The following is a 21,643-nucleotide window of genomic DNA, read 5'->3' as shown; positions in this document are numbered from 1 at the left end:
TTTTAAAGGGCCATGCTATGCATCCGACTGAAAACAATTCTCTAGCCAGGGTTTACTGCAATTTATGATCAGTCAGTCTGGAGCAGAAAAAACAGAAAAGACTATATATATTTCCCACAGCCATGGCAAAAGTTTCAAACACTTCTCAAATATACTTGTAGGCCATTTCTATTATTAACAATTACCCAAAAAAGATTTTAGGAGTGTCGGTGAGCTCCATTTGTTAATACAGGCTGGAAATGGATTCACAGCAATAAGTTTGTAAAAAAACTGAATTAGATGTGATATATTCCATCTCTTACTAAAATATACAGGAGGCACATCCCGATACTGAAAGTTTTGCCATGGACTGTCTCTACTTCCCAAACGACCAAGCGTTACCTCTCTAGCTTTTTGAGCTGCAAGCTCAGCTTGTCGCTGTCGCTCGAGTTCTTCGAGCAACTGCTTTTCCATGATTCGTTTGGCTTCCTCCACCCTGCGGAGAACCTCTCGCTCAATTTCATCTTTCCGTTTCTCTAGCTCTTCCTCCACACGCTTGGCAACCAATTCTTCCACTCTCCGTGCTGTTTCTTCTTCTATGAGCTTCTCCTCAATTTCTTGCTGTCGACTAAAATGAACACCATGTTTAATTTAAATAATGTATAATAATCAGTCGATCAAATTAATCTTAACAGGTGAATGAAAATCATTTGTCTCTTCCATTCAAATGCATTTTTTAATAATACAGAATATTAAAGCAAATAGAGCACAATGTTAATATTCTCAGAGAATTACATTGTTCGGGTTTTGAAGATGCATGAAACTTTCTACACACTTTTAAAAGGTTGATTCAAGCAAGTAACAAGTCCACTACAAAAGCAAGATCCATTAAGCAGCAGCCAGCAAACCTGCATGAAAGCATACAAGGTTAGCTTATTGTTGTATTTCTATTATTAAAGTGTAGAATATTAAAGTGGGCCGAATTAAAATTTGAGTTTAGGTATAGAGGGGAAACCCGGATTGTAGATCACAAGGGAAAAGCTTCAAATATCCCCAAGGGCATGGCCAGTGCAATCATAACGAACCATAAGTAAGAGGTGTATCTTACGTTTCATCGAACATGGAACAATAAAACTTTTTTTAAATAAAAAAAAGTGAACTAGATTGGGATAGCTGACGTTAAAGCAATGTGTTGTAGAACATAACCTAAACAATATTTGGATATTGATTTTATGATTTCTTTGGCAATTTATATTACTGCCAGCTGCAAGGTCAACAAAAAAAGCAGTTCATCCACTTCATCCAGTCAGCAAGCTCGGATGCATTCCAATAGAGCAAATCGATTGCGATCTATATTGGACAGCTATTAAAGATTGCTCTGCACACAACCTGAAGCTGCTTCCCAAGAATCAAAATGCCAGCAAGCTAACAAAATTATGTTGAAGTTGTCGCCTGTGCACTAAAGACAAGGTAATATTGGTCAAAGTCCAATCGATTATATAGAAATCAGTTTAATCAATATTATAATTTTGCACACACTATGCTTACATATTTGTGGTATCCAAGTAAAAAAATATAAGATGTGCAAAATAAAGTTGCAGTGGAACAGTAAGTAAATATCAGAAACCTATTTAAAATCATTGGTTATAAATTGATGAAAGATTGATCTCAGTCCAATGGTTGCCACTTGATTGCATTGATAGAGTAAAGGAGGGTGCAAAACATGCACTCGCCACTAGCCTTTGGCTAGTGATAATGGACTATTGGCGAGTAAGAAATGGTGTGGTATGGGCAGAAGTAATTAACGTGTTGAGTGAAGGTTTATGGCTGGCTAGTAGTTTTCAACTTGAAATGTTTACCCTTGTAGTAAAATCAAGTGTGTTCAAAAACTGGCTTTAAGTATAAAATGGAAAAAAAAGCTTTAACAAATAGATCAGACATGCGCTTCGAAGACTAATTTCTCAGGGTAAAGTGAATGTCGGTAGTCCTATCAAAATACCGACAACTAAGATGTCAGTTGGGTGGGCGTGGCGTTGATACTAAATATCACAAAACTGGCACTTTTCTGAAAGGGCTCTCCTGGTTATCACCAGTAACAGGCCAAAATACCCCTTATGATAAGCAGCCATCTACAATCTACATTAAAACTGCAGTGCTGTTTGGAACATTTCCGGAACCTCCACCAGAAAAGTTGAACACTGGAAGAACAGCTACATAATCTACCCCTCTCAGCAAACGTACATCAGTGTCAGTTACTTTACATTGGCCAACGTTTTGTGGACCAGCCTAACACCAAGTTACTGACCTGACAGCATAAACACCAGTTTATCAACAAAACCATGAGAACTCATTACCCAAAGCAAGGCAAACAATGCTGTAGTGCTGAGCATACATGCTAGGGCCGTTTTTTTTTGTTTGGGGACAACTTTAAGATTTTCAAAAATCATTTCAAAACATATGAAAAACAATATAAATGCAAATGAAACAGATCAAGTGATTTTGATACAAATGGAACAGAATCAATAAGTAAAAGTATTCAAATACCCCCACTAAAATTTAACAATGACATTTTGAAATGACAGAGCCAAAAAATAAAAGAAATCATATATAAAAAGAAACACAAAACACAATACAACACCAAACAAGACAAACATAAAAAACATCAAATTATCCACTCTAAAGTGGATTATAAAATAAACCTGTTTTTCTAAAGTCCACAATAAGGACTCTAAACAACTACTCCTTGAGAAACACATAGCTCCAACTTGTAGTACAAGTCTGTACCACTCAATGTAATGGTAGTATGGCAGAGCAGCCAGGCTAAACATAGGAGGCAGAGAGGACTGTAGGAAGGTACAAAGAACGTACACACTCAGTTATGTAAAAAGATAATGACACACAAAGTAATTCCCTTTCTGAAGATTTATCTTTACCTATCAGAATAAGCAACAATATAAAACCAATACAATACTTCTTGTAAGTAAAACAGTTTAAAAGAATTCTAGAAGGGGAGTAGCCAATTCAAGGGAAGTAAAACCAACTTTTATAGTAAACTTGGTATATACTTTTTAGAATCGTAGAAACAATTCAAAGGTAAGTAAGAACTAATATTTTTCAGAATGACTATGTAATTCCAAGTTAAGTAATAACTTGGAAAACTATGGAACTTATGTTTCAGTAATAATGTAGTTATTCTAACATTAGCAAGTCAATACTTGCCAACACATGTAACTTATTCTGTTTCAGGAATAATAGTTACCCTACCAAAAGTAGCAAGCAAGTACTTTTTAGAATAGTGCGATATTCTAAGAACTACTTGTTTCAGATACTTATGATATAAACAACCCCAACACACGTGAAGTTAGTTAGCAATCTTTTCACAGAGTCCTAGAAAGCCCCCCCCCCCCCTGTTTCGAGTCCCTTTCAGGGACAGATTGGAGGTCAAAGAGACTGGCACAAGCTGTTGAAAAAAGCAAGAGTTCCTGTGGAAATCATCTGTAGTGGTCAAGTAACAGTTCCTGTGGGTAAAAGGAGGTCAGAGACTTCAGAGATGCTCCATGAATGAGTTCCAGCAGTGGGCTTGGGAAAATGTGGATGGGCAAACTCCCCAACACACATATTTCCCACTAGCCACACGGGAGCCACAGTACCTTAGGAGTGAAGAAAATTAAGCTGTAGGTCTTCTCGTGGTAGCAGCTGCAGACCCCGTCTCCTGTTCCTTGGTCATGGTGACGCAAAGAGGGGCTCTGGGTGGGATTTCACAGCAGCAGTCGAGAGAGGGGGGACTCCCAGTAAAGGACTCTTCGTGCTCCAACAACAATCTGTGGATGTGGCGCCTTTTCAGAGACACTAGTGAGGAACGGTTCTCGTCCGATCGATCGCCATGCTTGCTAGGTCCTGTATACTCTGGCGAGGGGAGTTTTGGCAGTGGAATCTTTCTTTTGGAGGTCCGGCACGAGTCCACGAATGTTCAGGATAATTCTCTCTTTGGAAGACTCTGCACCACAGGATGGTTGCAGGTTCCAGCGTATGGCAGTTCCCAGCACATCGTGGGATGGATCAAATTGCAGGTCGTCTTGGGGCGTATTATGCCCACCAGTCCATGCAAGGAGGTCCTCTTCAGTACCCCAGTAGATTCGAAAATGGGGTTAGGACAGCAGAGGCCACTTCAGCAGGCCTCACTGGCTAATGGAAGGGGCCGCAGGCATCTCTGGTCATCTTCGGTTATTCCGTTCCAGTGGTCGACTGGTCTTCAGCTTCAGTATCCAAGCCATTTATCCAGGAACCCAGCCACTCAGCACTCGTGCTACATTCAAACTCTGGGGGGTGGATGTCCTTATAGGACTGTCAGCCTCGCAGTTGGAACTCATTCCAGACAGGCATATATGCCAGAAGACAAAGGACTGGAGTTTCAGACTTCTTCCTCGTTCCCAGTCTTCACAGACACCCTGGAGCCTTGGGCGGGCTTCCAGAAGGATTGCTGCCGAAGACAAGTCAAACCAAGACCTCCCCCACCCAGTAAGGCAGAAGGACCAAGAAAGGGCAAGCACACAAGAAATGGCGAAAAAGGAAAACACCCACCATTTTGGGTAAATGGTGACCGTTCTATGCATTACCAGGTCTGTGACCACAGCTTGCATGTAAAATTCACACAAAAGTCGGTAGAGCAAGCCCACTGCCACCAGTCATTCAGGTATGCTGGTCACTAACATAATTATTACATTAGCAGTGAGATAGGGGATACTGTGTAACCCCTCAGCACTCCACATAAGGTGGGGTGTGCTGATTAATGGAAAATGTTGAAAGGATAAAAAGTATCCCTCTACCCTTGGGAACATAGGTTCCCACAAGGCAAATTAAAGAAAATACAAAAAGGGAAGCCTGAAGGGCTCCCAATAGCACTGCACAAATGGTTCAGTGTGCTACAAAATTAAATTACAGATGCCTTACAAAATATGGAGGCAAACATGACCCCATACAAAAGTAATGAACTACGGTTCCCATAGACAGTAAAAGATGAGTGAGTGGGATTACTCAAGAGAACAGACCAACAAAAATCCATGAGTCCAGCAAAAAGTGCTGGGGGTTTTACAGGTAACCAGACATGCACCAAACCAGACATGCCTCGACTGTATACTGCACCACTCTGTCAATCCTACCTACCAGATAACCATGTGTGGTGGGGACTTTGCGTCACTCTGCACAGGGACCACCCTAAGTGGCTACATGAGAGACATGCTTCAATCCATCACTTTAGAGTGAAGCCCCCACTGCATGGGGGCTTGCTTACCAACACAGAAACTCTAGGTCGATTTCCTTTCTGCACCAACACAAGTGACCATATACTCCCATAGACATCAATAACATATCGGTACCAGAACCCATGCACATATCAAGAGATGCTAGCCCACTCTGGGTGGATTGGGGCTACAGCAGCAAGACAGGGCATGAAAGGGGGCCATTACATCGGGTGTATGCAATCTGTGGTCTGTAGTCTGACTGCTCTCTTCAACAGGTGCCGCCCTAAAATGTTCAAGATTCACAGGCTTCACAGTTTTGCCAATAATTGCCTGCTGAAGGAGCTGAAAACATCACTATGCCATTTTCTTTCTTCTTCCTATAATGGATAGCTACAGACCCACTAATCGAACATATTTTGTAATACCATACAGGGCACAACAAAAATGTAACTACGGCAGCACAAATGGTGACATTCAGTTGCCAGGCCCCACATCGACAGTTTCAACCAGAAATCACAAACAGATCACCAGGCACACTAACGCAGGTACATGACGTGCATAGTTATGCCAAGACAAACATTGCACCAGGATTCAAGTTTAGTCCAATGGGCTAGTCTTGGGAGTTATCCAGCAAGGAGGCCAAGGCCACGAGAATGAACACTGATGCCATCAAGGTAAACTCAGGAAAAATGCAACAGAATGAACACCTTTTTTTATAGAAAAAAATGAGAACCTGAAAGACCAAATTAACCTCGCGCAGCATTAGCATTCCTTGCACGCACACTGCCCCTCTGGACCAAATTCTCTAAACCCCCCCCCCCCCCCCATCTCGTAAAAATGACTTCCTCCCTCAAACCAATATATTTCTAACCTCCATCATTAAACAATTGACAGCCTGACGCTCTAAGCACTCCTCAGCATCATTAATACCTCCCTCGCAGAAGGCTAAGCCCCGGACACCCTCAAGACTGGTCTCACGCGATATCTTGTGGAAAAAAAAAAACTAGATCCAGACAACCTGGTCAACTGCAGGCCCATTATAAACCTGTTTATTGGCAAAATCTTGGAAAAAGTAGTTGCTACAGAACTACCTCGCCAAAATATATATTTTTTTTAAACACATCCTAAATGGCAATCAGTCAGGGCTCTGCCCAAAGTGCAGCATCGAGACAGTCACAAGCCAGGTGGTGGATGCTGCTCTCCAAATCATGGCTAAGGGCGACTCATGCCTCGTCTTCGAAACAATTGAACACTGCATCCTTCTCTTCCCCTCCTTGTTGACAGGATGGGATTCTCTGGCACTGTCCTGAATTGGTTTACCTCCTACCTCAGGCAGACACCAGGCTGTCCAGATGAACTTGTTGCACTCTAACCAACCCCAGGTCTCCTGTGGAGTAGAGCAGGGCTCCATCCTCTCAATCCTTTTTAACCTTTACATGGAGCCGCTGGGCACTCCCCTCAAAGATTTCAATATAGCCATCTACCAATACGCAGAATATGCTCAGTTGTACATTAGAGCAAATAGCATGCAGGATATTATTTGTCTCCACGATTACCTAGCCATCATGCAGTTCTGGACGTCGACTAACACTGAATTCTTCCTCATCGGTCCGCCTGCTAAAAAAAACATGTCCAACAATTGCTCAATGATATGCGCCTAGATGGATTTGGTCCACAACTCAGACTGAGCAATCTGCAGACTTTACCATTGACAGCAATCTTTCCTTCCAGCAACACATAGCCCAAATAGCCTGATCAGAATCTCTACCCTTCGAACGATCAAACCCTTCATCCCACCGCAGGACTTCCGGACCGTAGTGCAGGCCCTTGTGGTGTCGCACGAGGAAATGCTCTTCTGGCAGTGCTGCCAACTGCTCACTTGGCTCCCCTAAAAGCAGTCCACCACGCTGAAGCAATCCTTATTACATGAGCATGTACATTTGACCGAATCACCCGCATCCTATGCGGAATACATTTGCTTCCACTCCAAGCCAGAATAGATGTATCATCTACAAAGCAGTCACGAGCAGCATACTAGCATACCGGGTGGCACACACTCCTTGCACAGCAAAATCGACCTACCAGCTTGAATCACAACTCACCCGCAAAGAGAATCCTCAAACAATCCTTCTCTTGTCATGCACCCACACGCTGGCACACGATCCCGGGGGCGGCTCGGAATGCCCCACAATTTTGCAAATCTCTGCAAAACATGGCTCCTTCAACTACACATGACCAAGGACTAATTCCAATGGACTGCGCTACCGTTGAAAGATGCCAGCACAAATACAGACTATCCACACTGTACAGCGCTCGCTGCTTTCGAGCTAGGACGGCACTTAATAAAATTAAAAAAAATGTATATGTTGCTGGCCCGCCGGAAAGACTTTCCACATCTATGCACACGGTCGCAGATGCCAAAACATGGCAATTTGTCAGAAAAACGTGCACGCATGCACTCCTATGTGAGCAGAAAACCCCAACATACGGTTATTTTAACTACCTCGGGGTTCAGAGGGACCAGACCAAGAGCTGGTTTTAGTTCCTGCTCAAATCAGAATTTCGAACCCTGCATATGAGAACTTATTCCCAAGTCTATTCAAAATCTTCTACGAGCACTTGTGTTCAACAAAGCACACAGAATACCACCACGAATCAAAGGCAATCAATCCAGAAACTTCACCTAGTTCATCTTCAATGTTCTTCAGCATAATCACCTTCCACAAATACAAAATGCCCCGCTGCATATAAAACTGTCCACAATTATTTATAGAACAAGAGTACAGTTCCATAAGGAATTTTTGGAAATATGCCCTCAAGTACCTGTAAGGTTGAAAGGTTATCTCGAATAAATTCAATCAGAAAGCAAGGAGCTCTCACCCAGAGATCGTGTTCTGCCAAGCTAACTTTCTACTTTCCCAACAAACCCAACTGCACCCACACAGGCAAACAAGATGCACATACATGGAGCACGCACACGCAAATCATTTGTAGCGTAGCTTTGGTCACTCTGGACCCTCAAATCACTTGCACACATTCAGATTAGAGTAGTACTAATAATCACATTATATATCACACAACTAACATGTTCATTCCAGGCTTTGTCAAAAACATACATCAGTTTAATTTGAAAGAAATTGTATACTCCTGCAATCAACATAGGGATGACACGACTCAAGTCAATTTTTCGGTTATTACTCAACCAGTTATTACGTTGCACAAAATAATTACAACATTGTTTAATCAGTTGAAATGTACACCACCCAGACTGCTGTACTTTTTGTAGCAGTTAGTAGTTAACTGTTAATGTCACACTTTACATGTACAAACATTCTCGACTCACACCTCGACATGTGGACCGTCATGCCTTCCAACTTGGCCAATATCTAGGATCATGTAGGCTCTTAGTCTTATTTCAACAAACCAACAGCACCTGGACTAGGGTAGTCCCAAATACAATTATCTAGGGACCTTCCCAAGACAAACTTATCATTGCCAACCTAACAGTAAGTTGGCACCTTATCTTAGTCTCGACCCCGGTCTCAATCTATCTCCATGGGTGTATAAACATACATATACATAGAGACGGGAAAAAATGTCAGGTCGCAAGCCACTAGCCAGCTATTAAAAAAAAAAAAAAAAAAAAATCACATACCAACCTCAATTCCACATACACTTCCAATAACGTTTGTCACTTAATACTTCTACAATCAAACATGCTTTTCATGCGTTACTGGGCAGAGAGGGCAACACTAGACTCCTGTGTTTTAAAATGCACAACTCTTCAGTTTAGACCTTAATGCAAAATTAGAATTTAACTATTCTCAAGACCAACACAGATTCCATATATCTCATCCTCCTGTTAATGTTTCAATCAACTACTTTGAAAATGCTGGTTGGGTGGCTCGCCCTCTCCAGTCACCAACTTGGGACACCCTTGCTCAATCAGCAAACCCATTCATAAATGTCACTACCACCTGCAAACATACTTAGTTTCATGTTGAGACAGTGTGGAACTGCTCATAAAACGGCATACAGCACGTTAAGCCTGCTCCGTGTCATATTGACATATGGTGCATTAACTTGAAAGTGGGTGATGTGATGCTTTGCACTTTTGTAATTAGACCCGAGAGAGAAAACAGTGTACACCAGGCCACAACTTTGGCTCACCACCCCCCCCCTCCCCCTATCTCCGAATCAATTGCATCACTGTCAACTCATTGTATGATATGCTGGCATGCTCCCTGCGCTTTCTAGCATCCCCCCCAAAAGTTAATGTCCCACTCAATTGAAGTCTATCATCACCCAAGCCAGCTTTCACTTTTTACCCTTCTCACTATCAAGTGATGACAAGGAACTCCAGAACAGCCTTAAAATTCTCGCATTAAACACAGTCTCAGACACCCAGTGAAAAGCAACTACTAGATCACTGTAAGACAACAAAAATGTTTTTTTTCCGTTTGAGACCCCCCCCTCAAAACACACATACATACATGACTGAAACCTGGCTTCCTAGAACACCAGCAAAAAGAATACTATACCGTTCCCCAATTCAACATGAAATTAAATATTAATGAGAAATCCCAAAGCATTCATATCCAATTCTCATACAAACTTAATCCAAAACATCACACAAGGTTGAATAGGGCAGAGCAAGAAGTTGACAAGTGCAAGTTCCTTGCTAGCTAACGATGCAAAGGAATCAATGAGTCAAGGATGGCCTGGTCAAGGTGAACTGTGACACATCAACTTCCAAGGCATCAGTGGTCAAGGGATACATATCAGTTTCTAAACCATCTCTAGTACACCAGAAGAGATCCAAACAGATTGAAAACAAGCAAATTATTTAAATTTTGTTAACAGCAAGCTTCTCTCTGAAAGGTCGTAGATCGTTGGTTAGCTGCAACACAGTGAAAATTACCAAATGATAAAAGGGACTGTCCAGTCAAGGTTGTATGAAAATGTCTACTTTATTATCATCCCAACAGACTGTTCTAGCAATACTATGAAATACAATCCACCCTGTTTAAGAATGTAGAGGACAGACAGTTTCAAAAAAGGAAAAGGGATGGACTCTGGATACTAATAGGAGGGTAGCCGGTATGGTAATTATCGCAACAGTTCCAATCATACTTGGCTTCAGCGCAAAGGGAGCAATGGGTCTTGGGTCTTCTGGGAAGGACCAGGGGTCGAGAACCACAATGTACCTTGTGCTGTAGACGTTCTTGGTGCTCGACAGGGTCGAATTGGCTTCAGTGTGTTTTGCAGGCTTCTGCAACAGTTCAAAATGGGAGTCCGCTGCAGGTATCAGGTGGCAAGATAGCTTGGCGAGCGAAACTGAACGAACAGCTGCAGGCTGGCCTTACACAGCGGCGCGGGTTCAGGAATTGTCTGAGTGCATCTTTCAAGCAACTGCAGCTCGACAACGGACAGCGTTGCGGTTCGAGGAACTCCACTGGCTCAAAAAGGTCCTTTAAGGTCGGACGTCAGTAGATGCTGGTTGAGGCACTTCTCCCAGCTTCTTTCAATGGGCTTGTGTCGTCCTTTAAGGCCCAAAGCGGAGGACTGTTGCAGGCAGCTGTATTGTCCTTGGTTGTAGATTCAGAGACCTTATGGTACTTCCTATCCAAGGAGCATGCTGCACAGACTAGCAGGGAACGCCGTGTGCCGGTTGGTTACTGGTGCAGCTGGAGGGCCCGCTGGGTACTTTAGCTCCCTATGTTCCCTGGGAGATGTTTAGGGAGGGGATCTTGCTTCCCTCTTCGGAGGTCCTGGCCTTCCTTTACTGGCCGAAAGATGTAATGCAGACTTTACCTTCAGCCAGGGCCCAATGTAAGTAGTTCTTGTTACTCCTTGTAAAGTCTTCAGATGCCCTCTTAACGCCAAATGGGCCACAGGGATTGGTGTAGGGCTGTGCCTACCCTAATGAGCCAATCTTTGGTCCCCATCAACAATCTCCGTTAAGCATGAGGTCATAACCAGAGTGCTTTGCAACAGAATAGGTAAAGGTTTGAAAACCTGTGATACTAAGTCCCACCCATCTTCCTGCTTGTTACAATATGTCATTTATAAACGCACCTATACACGTGTTGCAAGGTGCGACGAGGCAAGGGATGGGGGAACAAAGGGAGGATAAGCAACGATCCTAGTAGGCCAGATATTCAGATCGCAGATATTCAGATCGCACAGGTGTATGGGATGGGGGGAAAGGGAAAGTGCACAGGGGGAGTGGGAGGGGAATACGTAATCACAAAATAAGTAATGGCCAGCAGGTGGCAAGTGCAAAGTAAGAGCAGAAATCAGGCGGCCAGTGCTGGTGGTGGGACTGTAGGGATACAGGAACAGTCCTAAGTGCGAGGATTTCCAGGCAGGCAGTGCAGGTGCGTATGACTGGTGGAAAAGGGTCCTGGGCCCGAGGTCAGAGGGTGGCCAGGTAACCAGTGCAATTTCAGCCAGGAGGTCAGCAGGGGAGCGGAGGAGAGAAAGCAGAGACAAAGAGAAAGGTTTTGAGGGGCTTCTGGAACCAGGGGTGGTTCTCCAAGTTTCTTGGAGGCTGTTCCAGAGGGAGGCCCCAGCCGACGAAAGATCTGCCACCAACTCGTTGCTTGGAGAAGCGACTGACCCTGAGGGAGTTGGAGGCAGATGAGCACAGAGTTCGAGAAGGAAGATATTTATGAAGAGAGAGTTGAAGGTATTGAGGTCCCAGGCCCCAGAAGAACTTGTGGACAATGCAGATGGTTTTGAACTTAATCCTTGCAGCCACTGGGAGCCAGTGCATTTGTATTTTTTGTATTTGTATATTTGTATTGAGCACCCTGCCCAAGGGCATCAGGGCGCATGTTTGGAAAGGTAGTTACAGATAAGTGTTACATAGATGGGTACAGATTACTTTTTTACATACATATTTACATCAAGAATAAGAACATGCATCATGAATGTTACACGGAATGGCAAAATGGTCAACAATACAGTATATACAGTGAGTGGCCTGTTTGCGGGTGACCGCTGCCTGAATTACAAGGCGGTGGCGAGTGCGTCATGTTCGTGAAGCCACCATTTAGTTCTGTTTTTGAAGGATTGGATGGCTGGCACAATCCTAAGATCATTGGGTAGGGAGTTCCACAGCTTAGCAGCCAGGACTGGGAAACTCGAGCCCCTAGCTGTCTGAAGCTTGAAACTGGGGATGGTTAGTGTATGCGCCTGTGCAGATCTCAGTGGTCTGGATGCTGTATGTTGAGTGAAGCGCGAGGACAGGTAAGCAGGTGCAGCGTTATTTTGTGCCTTGTATGTTAGAACCAGTGTTTTGAGGGAGATGCGAAGTGTAATGGGTAGCCAGTGTAGGTTGAGCCTGGTAGTAGAGATGTGGGAACGCCTGGGGATGTTGAGAGCAGCCCTAATGGCATTGTTCTGGGTGACCTGAAGTTTATCAAGGTTTGACTAGTCCCCAAGTAAAAAGCGTTACAATAGTCAATTTTGGACATAAGGGTTCTGGCTAGGATCAGGCAGTTGTCGGGAAGGGGCGACAGGCTGTGATGAGTTTACACGTGTACGAAGATGCTGAGATTCCATCAATAATGAAGGAGTTATATTTGGGGTCAAGTTTCGAGAGTTTGGCCTGTGAGCCTAGGATGAGTAACTCAGTTTTCTCATCATTAAGGCAGGGCCCATGGTGTGCCATCCAGGCCTGGATGACCGAGTAGACTGAGTTGAGTGCGTTGACATCGGTTACATAGTCGACAGTGATAGGGATGAGTATCTGGGTGTCGTCCGCATAATGTGTGTATGAGACACCCAGACAGTCGAGAATATCAAAGAGCGGTTTAGTAAACACGTTGTACAACGTGGGCGAAACACAAGAGCCTTGTGGGACCCCGCAAGGGACATGTGCTGGGTCCGCCGCAGCTAAGGAAGAGAAGACCCTCATGGATCTATTTGCCAGGAAGGAGCTAATCCAGGAAGTAGATGCGTCAGAGAAGTGAGCGGCCATCTTAAGGCGATGGCAGAGGATTTAGTGATCGACCAAATCGAATGCTGCAGAGATGTTGAGGAGGAGCAGGAGAGCTCGTTTGCCCTAGTCTTTCAGGTCCTCGATTTGGGTTTTTAAGTCAATCAAGGCTGTCTCCATGCCATGTCTTGGACGGAAGCCATATTTTCTAAGCCCCAATAGGTTAGTATCAAGGTAATCCTGGATTTGTAGTTAGGCTGCACGATCCAGAATTTCGAGTAGGTAAGGCACCATTAGGGGGATGACCCTCGCATCCTTGGTTATCAGGTACTGTGCCCGAATTGAATGATGAATTGATAGAGGTAATGAATGGTGCGAGGTCATGAGCCGCTTCCTTTACTACCGGCGCAGGGCAGGCGTCACCTTGGCAGTTGGAAGGCTTAAGCCTCAGGATGATGTTTTCAACTTCAAGATGATGTTTTCAACTTCCTTGATGGTAAGGGGTGAGAAGCTGAAAGGTTTGAATAAGTGCTTCGGAGGAGGGGTATTGTAAGACTGGGGGTTGCCCGCTGAGTCCGAGAGGTGGCTTTTTTTGCTATTCATTTTGGCCTGGAGCAAGGCAATTTTGTTTAGTAGTGCTTTATGTATATTGGAACACCATTCAGCGTCCGGGGTGCATGTATCCAATGGAGCGACTGGAGACTCTAGGTCCTTAAGGATCTTAAAGAGTTCCTTGGTGTTGGATTGAGCTTGTGTGAGCCTAATGTTGTACACTTCTTTTTTTGGCCGCTAGAATAGCTTCTTTGTACATGAGGGAGGCGGCTGTCAGGTTACTTCTATTGACTAGTGTAGGTGAGCTTTTCCAAAGTGACTCAGCTTTTCTTTTTGCTTTACGCAGTTCACGTAGGCGAGGGGTGAACCATGAATTAAGATGGCTGCAAGGTTTTTGTTTGCACAATTTGAGTGGGGCAATAGTGTTGAGAGCTTTTAACATGACAGTTGTAGGTGTCAACTAGGGCAGTAGGGTCAGAGCAAGTGGAAGAGGCTGTGTTCAGTAACGGGAGGATAAGGGGGAGTAGTTCCTCAACCGTAATATCCTTGTTACACGTATAGGTTGGCAGGGCAATGCTGGGTTTGTCAGTAGGTGGGCTCAAATTAATGGAGAATATTATTTTGTGGTGATCACGCGCATGGTGTCAGAGGTTACCTTTATTGCACAGTTCATGTCTGAAACCCAGTCAAGGGTGCGACCATTAACATGTTGGGTGAGGCCAAAGTCAGCCAGAACACTGGCTACGTCATTGGCTTTGGCATCATTCGTGTCCTGGTATCCCAAGTCGAAGTCGCCAAGTATGATAATTTGAGTTTTCGGCTTAGTGCTAGAGGCTAAGATGGATGAGATGTCCAACAAATGTGGAGGCAGGGCGGCCTGTATATAAGATGCACTGAAGCTGTGTGATTAGGAGAGATCGGTAGTTTAATAGAGCGTATTTCAGCTGACGGCATCTGCAGGGTGTTGGCAGCTCCGAGATTAAGCAGTTCTTGAGAAGATCATTTTAAGTGCGACCATCTACCTACTATTTGGATCGCCACGGTCAGTGAGGTCCAGGGTGGATTAATAATTCCAAAGAGAAGATTAATAACTTGCTCATCATTGCAACCATTGGGTTGGAATAGCTTTTCAACAAGTTAATTCCATCATGAACGTGCAATACAAGGCTAATGGTATTTCCAACTGTATTAACCGCACACTTCATATCAATTTTAACAACACAGTTGACACAGGCAACGTCATCTCGTATTCACTTTTGGGCGTAATTTTGTATTATCCCATACCATTTAAAATTAAATTGGGTCATTAAAACTAAATGTTGGCTTATTGTACAACCATACTGGCCATGAAAACTCCTGCCAGCCCTCGATAAAATCCCGATTCTAGTGGGCTTAAGGGTAGCAAACGATACAAACCATCATAGCCTGTTCATCAGAGAGAGACTGTCCTGTCACCACTAATACACAGTCTCACATCACTAATATGAAGAAACCTTGATCCAGAGGTAATAAACACCAATAGTGTTCTTTTTTTAGTAAAAATCTTTGACGAATTACCAGGAACAGATCAATAGGCATTGCCTATTGGGTGCCAGTCAGTCATGTTACCGTGCAGTACGGAGACTGCAATGCTCGATCTACGAGTGAACCTAGATGGGATTGTGGATAGTGGTATGGTTGCTTTGTTCAATGTTACTTGACCTCTCGGCAGCATTGTATATTTGGTCGATCATTCACTGCTGCTCGAGAGGTTAGGGAAAATCATGAACTGCTCAGAGTCCACCATCTCATGGATGGCATCTTTTCTTGTCATTCGAACAGCCAGAGTAGCTAGTGGGGTGCATGTCTCTCGCCAAACTTTTCGAACGTATATGCACAGCCACTCTTGGACCGGCTGGATGGCGTTAGCATGAAATACACCAACTATGCCGATTCCTGCATGTCCACTACCCTCTTCTTTCGGAAAGACCATGGCCTTGCAAGTGTCCCAAAGGAAGCCTATAAGGACCAAGCATTGACACAGGGTCAGGTTAGACATCTTCCAGTTGACTGAAAGACCCATTTCATCAAGTTCAGAACGTAATGAGGGCAAGAGTTCACTTTCTCCAAAGATAGCCCCCTTACCAGCCTGTCGTCCAGGTAGACATGAATACCCAGGAGACGGAGGAAGGAGGCCACTGCAGTCATTTAAATGAACACTCTGGATGTTGACTTGAGACCAAAAGAAGGACTCTTAACTGAAAATGGTGCTTCCCCACCGAGAATCTCAAAAACCTCTGCGAGGTGCCATATGGGAATATGCAGGTAAGCATCTTTCAGATCCACTGCAAAGATCCAATACTCTTGCTGCAAGACCAACCAGATCTGCGCTGGGGTGATAATGTTGAATTGGAAGGAAAAAATTGAAGCCTGCAAGGTCAGACTATGGGCACAGGCCTGCATTGTTGGACTTGGCACCGTGAACAGAACCCCTGTCAATTTCTGGAACTCAATCACCCTAATTTCTAAGAGGTTGGCAATCTCTGCCCCAAGTGAGTGTTACACAGTCTGCTTCAACGGAGTGAAGAGGGAACCAGAACCACCCTCCCCCACCCCCGCTGGTGGCAGAGCACCCATGATTCCTTGGTTATGGCCCTCCAGCCCTCCCAGTGGAAGGAGATCCCTCCCACCGAAGTCCAGTGGAGCCGGACAAAGCCATGGGATCGAACAAGGCAATCATTTGGTTGCCTGGTCAATGGAGTAGCTGGAAAAGCTGGTTGATCAAGCTTTGTGGGAGAAAAAAACCCTGGTAACAGTTTTCTGCTGCTTTTTTTGCTGCCTACTGGGAAATCTGTCCTCGAGTCTAGCCTTTCGCACCTGGAAGCCACTGAATCCAGAAAGAGATGTGGCCCGCAGGGCCGAAAGTCAGCACAAACAACGACTTTGCCAGGTAGTGGCTTTCTTTTTATCCAGCCCATCATCTTGTCGGGCTGTGGAATAGATCCACACAGTCAAACAGAAGGTCGAGCACCTTACCTTGCACCTCTTTTATGAATTTTGAAGAGCCGAGCCACGCCTGCCTGAACCGGAGCAGAGTAACTTCTAGAACACGACACACAGGAGGCAACCCCCTTTTGTTGTGGCATAAGCAGGCCCAAAAAAAAAAATAAAAGACAACAATGCTGGAGACGGTAGAAGAATTCTGACAGGAGAAAAAGAGCACGAAAAAAAAATAATCACCACCTGCTGGCTGGCCCGACCTCACGGTGTAAATGACTGGGGTGCGAAATCCAGAGGCAGGGACTGTGGCCAAGCATGTGCTCGGGCCCACGGCAAAAAATAAAATAAAAATATAAAAAATAGGACAGAACATTTTTATATAGTTCTACAAAAAGCTCTGGAAAGAATAACCCACAAGTATGTAGGAAAGGGGATGTAGGAGTAATATGAAAACGCATTGCCGGTGGTCACTTGCTGCTGCTTTGTAGGGGGGCAGGATTGATACCTCGGAAAAGAAATGTTATGACAGAATATAGGTTGGAAACAAAATATACTGGTAATATTTGAAATGTCCAATAAAACATTTTTTCCCCCTCAATGGTAACTGGTTCCCTTTACACAATCAGTTTACCGTAAGTTCCGAAAAGCACTACAAATATTACTCAAAAAGGTGTATTACATACTAATTCTAAACTAATGTACAATGACAAACCATTGGACGTAATTCGCTTCTCCTTTACGCCTCCTGCCAAGTTCTTTTCTGAACAAAACTTTCCAAGGACTTTGAATTATAAGTTACGTTATCACAGGCCCTCTACACCCCCCCCCCCCCCCCGACACACTAATGCCTTTGTGCTTTGAGGAATCACACTGCTATGTAGCATGTTACAAAACCTCCTACCCCACATTCAAGAAAACCTATGGAAAAGCAAAAAGTTTTGGCTATTGTGAAGAAATTGGATTAGCATTTGGCAGGTAATGCCATAATAGTAATAACAGGGGGGAGGTGGAGGGGATAACAGCTGGAAAATGGTACAAGTATCTAGACACAGGATGGTAGTCCCTGGCAAATAACCATCTAAAACCTACACAGATGCCAACTGGTTGGCTTCACCAATGCCTGTTATTAACAAGACTCCAGCAGATCCCAGGTCACATTAACTGCTAATAAAATCAGTCGACTGAAAGCAAACTTGTATAGGACATGTGTATTACAACGGTATATCATTAACAGGGCAATTAAGCCATCAATTCCCATAAAACAACTTCGAACCAACACTAGTAGGCCATATGTACAGCAGACAGTTTCATATTACCAGATGAGAGAGAGAGCTAAAAAAAAAGATTGCTAAGCGGATATGATGGAAATGGAGGCACAGAAGTGTTTGGGAATGGCTATATTGATTAGCATGTGAAAAGGGATGAGGATTTTGGTGCATTCCAATTTTATGGAAAAGTTAAATTCTGGATAGAATTTATTTATTACACGGCCACATTAGTGGCCGTGTAGTTATGGTTAAGCTCCTGTTTCCATAGGAAGAGCATTTTTTGGGCGGCTTATAACTTCGCTCTCCCTGGACGAATCCTCACCAAACTTTACAAAAAAGTATATGGCGCATTCTGAATTTTTTTGCAAAGTTTGTTGAGGTTTGGTCCGGGGGCAGGGGGCGCAAAATTTATTTTTTCCCCAGACAATGGAAAAAAAATAAAAAAAAAAATGCATAAATTCATAAAAATAAAAACTGCTCACGCCTACAGCCCAAAACGCTAGACGGATTTTCATCAAATTTGCGGCAGGAGCGGCGGCTTGGTCCCAAAAGCACGCTTTTGTAAATCTGTCCAGTATTTTTTTTTAAAAATGACCAAAAAGTAGGTCACAAAAAATGTGTGATATCTATGTCCGGTCCACGGACACACTTCCCTGTTCGGTCCGCGGACAGTGTCCTGATTGGCTAATCGGCTTGCGTCATGTCCACGGACATGCGACGTGTTCGCTGACTGGATGGTGAGGAGCGTTAAGTGTGCCAGATTTTTGGAAACGCCCGCCTTCTTGGATTCGCGGACAGCGGCCGATCAGCTGACATTGCGGTAAAAACATGAGAAAACACAGCATTCCACTTGTCAAATGTATCAAATAATCTCTGGGGGGGGGGGGGTGATGAGGATCGGATATGGCTGCAAGAAGCAAAAAAAAAAAAAAAAGGTGTTTTTTGCCCCGAAAGTCTACGAACAGTCCGGATGTTCGCGAACAGTCCTGTGAAGGTTTGTGAACACCTTGGCATTACAGGGTTGGTGAAATGCAGTTCTTGGATGGCTTATAACTTTTTGCATGTATATTCATGGGCTGATTTTGAGTGAGTATGCAAAGTTTGGTGGGATTCTGTCATGAGGGGGCAAAAATTAGAGAGGAGATCCCAAAATAATGTAAAGGCTTATAAATGAGGTGCCATTTGCCGAATCCTCCCTTAATTTGGGAAACTGATAATACATTTAGATATGAATGTTTTTCCGAAGTTTGGTAGGATTTTGTGAAGAGGGGGCAAAATTAGCGAGGGGGGCCGGTCCCAAAATAATGTAAAGGCTTATCTAAACTTCATTTGGCAAACTGATAATAGATCAAGATATACATGTTTTTGCAAAGTTTGGTGGGATTCTGTCGAGAGGGAGCAAAATTAGAGTGGGGGACCCAAAATATTGTAAAGGCTTATAAATGTGGTGCCATTTGACAAATATACACAAAGGTTTGCAAAAAGATTAATAGATATAGATTTAGAAGTGGGGGCTAGGTTATATGACGATTGTATGTGCATACATTTGATACTTTAAAAAAAATAAAAACATTGCTGTCTTCCAAGTCTGTGTTTTCCCCTTTGTATATGTTTCATATGCTTTGAGTGGACCCCAAGTGAATTACTCTAAGAACATATTTGAAGTATAAGTCAACAAATATAGTACTTTGTACTAGGGCTGTACCGAATAGCATATTTAGTATTCGGCCGGATACCGAATAGTGAGCCGAATAGTTTTTTTTTTTTAGGCCCCCCTATGCAATACAATCTCGGGCCACCAGCTTTGGCCCGGTGGCCCGACAAACACAACATTATTGCGGTGAGGCCGCGGGGGTTCCCTGAGGCCCCGCGGCCTCACCGTGGTGAGGGGGATGGGGGGCACCGAGGCCGCCGGGGTCGGCAAAGTGCCCCGGCGGCCTCATGAGTCTGGGGGGGCCGCTCTTGTAGGAGCGGCCCCCCAATGCAAAATAAACGTCGGGCCACCGGCTTTGCACCGGTGGCCCGACAAACAGAACATTATTGCGGTGAGGCCGCGGGGGTTCCCTGTGGCCCCGCGGCCTCACCGTGCTCAAGGGGTGAGGCACATTTCACAGCGAGGCCGCCGGGGTCGGCAAAGTGCCCCGGCGGCCTCATGAGTCTGGGGGGGCCGCTCCTGTAGGAGCGGCCCCCCAATGCAAAATAAACGTCGGGCCACCGGCTTTGCACCGGTGGCCCGACAAACATTGCGGTGAGGCCGCGGGGGTTCCCTGAGGCCCCGCGGCCTCACCGTGATGAGGGGGTATGGGGGGGGGGGGGCGTCACTTACCTGGTGATTGGGTCCGGGTGCTGGCATAGGAAGTGAGGGACGGGAAGAACTGTTCCCTTCCCTCGCTTCCTATTTCAACACGTTAGGCTGGTTCCTCTGTGGTCAGACTGCAGAAGCCAATAGGCAAACAGCTTGTTTGGCTTCTGCAGCCTGAACACTGTCAAACATTCTATGATTGGCTGTCATCTCCCAAACAGGGAGAGGGCAGCTAATCATAGAAAGTGGACTTCGGCTTCGAGTCCCTAAACAGAAACTATTCTGCCGAAGCCGGATAGCTGTATTTCAGCCGAACTTCGGCAGAATAGGGACTCGAAGCCGAAGTTCGGTACAGCCCTACTTTGTACTATAGTATAGTATAGTGACTTTTTAGTTCCTGACTGTTACTGGCCTAGATATATCAGTAAAGGAACAAAGAGTGAGCCAGACATGTGATGTCATCTTTAATGTCCTGGGTGTTAATCTTAGCAGTGCACGGTGTTGGCGCGAGTTATGTCTGCTTAGCTTACCATAACTGGCGAATTTCAGGGGTTTTCTGGGTTTTACTAGAACCAAAACGTCCCTTTAACAAAGTTTTTCAATTTAATTTCCTAGGTTTTTATTAGTACAACTTCACCAAAACGTCCATATAGTATATATAAGGATGTTAAGCTTAATTTATCAGTGCCGCGGGCTTCAGCCACAATAGGAATATGAAGCGCACAGCCAGCAACAGACTACAGAGTTTTCGCTTAAAACCCAGCTAGGTTATCAAATATATGGAAGACATGCTGTAGGGGTGTGGCAACAAAGTTACAACCAATAATATCAACCCAGCATCAGTTGCCCTGCATCTAGGACAAACATCCGGGTGGGCTTTGGAAGAAAGGTTTCAGTCTGGTGGAGTGTAGTGGTATCTGTGAAGAACCTTGAGCTGTATCAGACAGAATCTGGAGTTGCAAGAGACCTTGCGGGTCTGCGCGCACATCCCCTCAAGGTCTCGTCAGTGATATCAAGGTCCATGTGTCGCACCCATTTAGCATGGGTTTACTTGGCGACACATATGCATGGCCCTGGACCAGAATGAGGACAGTCCCTCTGGTACCATGCACACTCATTATGAAGCCCAGTCTGGGGTCATCAGGGGGCTTAACAGGTAACACCACCCACAAGCGTTTAACCACCCCATGGATCCCCATGTACTGTAGCCATTGTGATGACCCGCGGTGCATCCGACCAGGCATATCATCCACAGCAATAAAACTGTTACATGCGATTGTATCGAAAAAAAATAAATAACGCATTTTTAAAGAACCCAAAACACTGGAATTTTTTTTTTGCCTCAACCCCTCCTCCACTAAGCCGCCCTTTTTGTAAA

The 21,643-nt window shown here is 44.5% G+C and overlaps 1 protein-coding gene across 1 annotated transcript in view; it reads right to left on the bottom strand.

Moving 5' to 3' along the window:
- Window positions 1-21,643, bottom strand: part of ARGLU1 (arginine and glutamate rich 1) — a 174,720-nt gene that overhangs the window by 136,235 nt on the left and 16,842 nt on the right. Inside the window, exon 2 of the mRNA XM_069636575.1 lies at window positions 382-607. Within this exon, the coding sequence (XP_069492676.1) occupies window positions 382-607 (226 nt within the window). The remainder of the gene's footprint in view (window positions 1-381; window positions 608-21,643) is intronic.

Source organism: Ambystoma mexicanum, chromosome 7p, assembly GCF_040938575.1.
Source record: "Ambystoma mexicanum isolate Mex_15411 chromosome 7p, UKY_AmexF1_1, whole genome shotgun sequence".
Taxonomy (NCBI): Eukaryota; Metazoa; Chordata; class Amphibia; order Caudata; family Ambystomatidae; genus Ambystoma; species Ambystoma mexicanum.
This window is presented reverse-complemented; position numbering and strand designations above follow the sequence as displayed.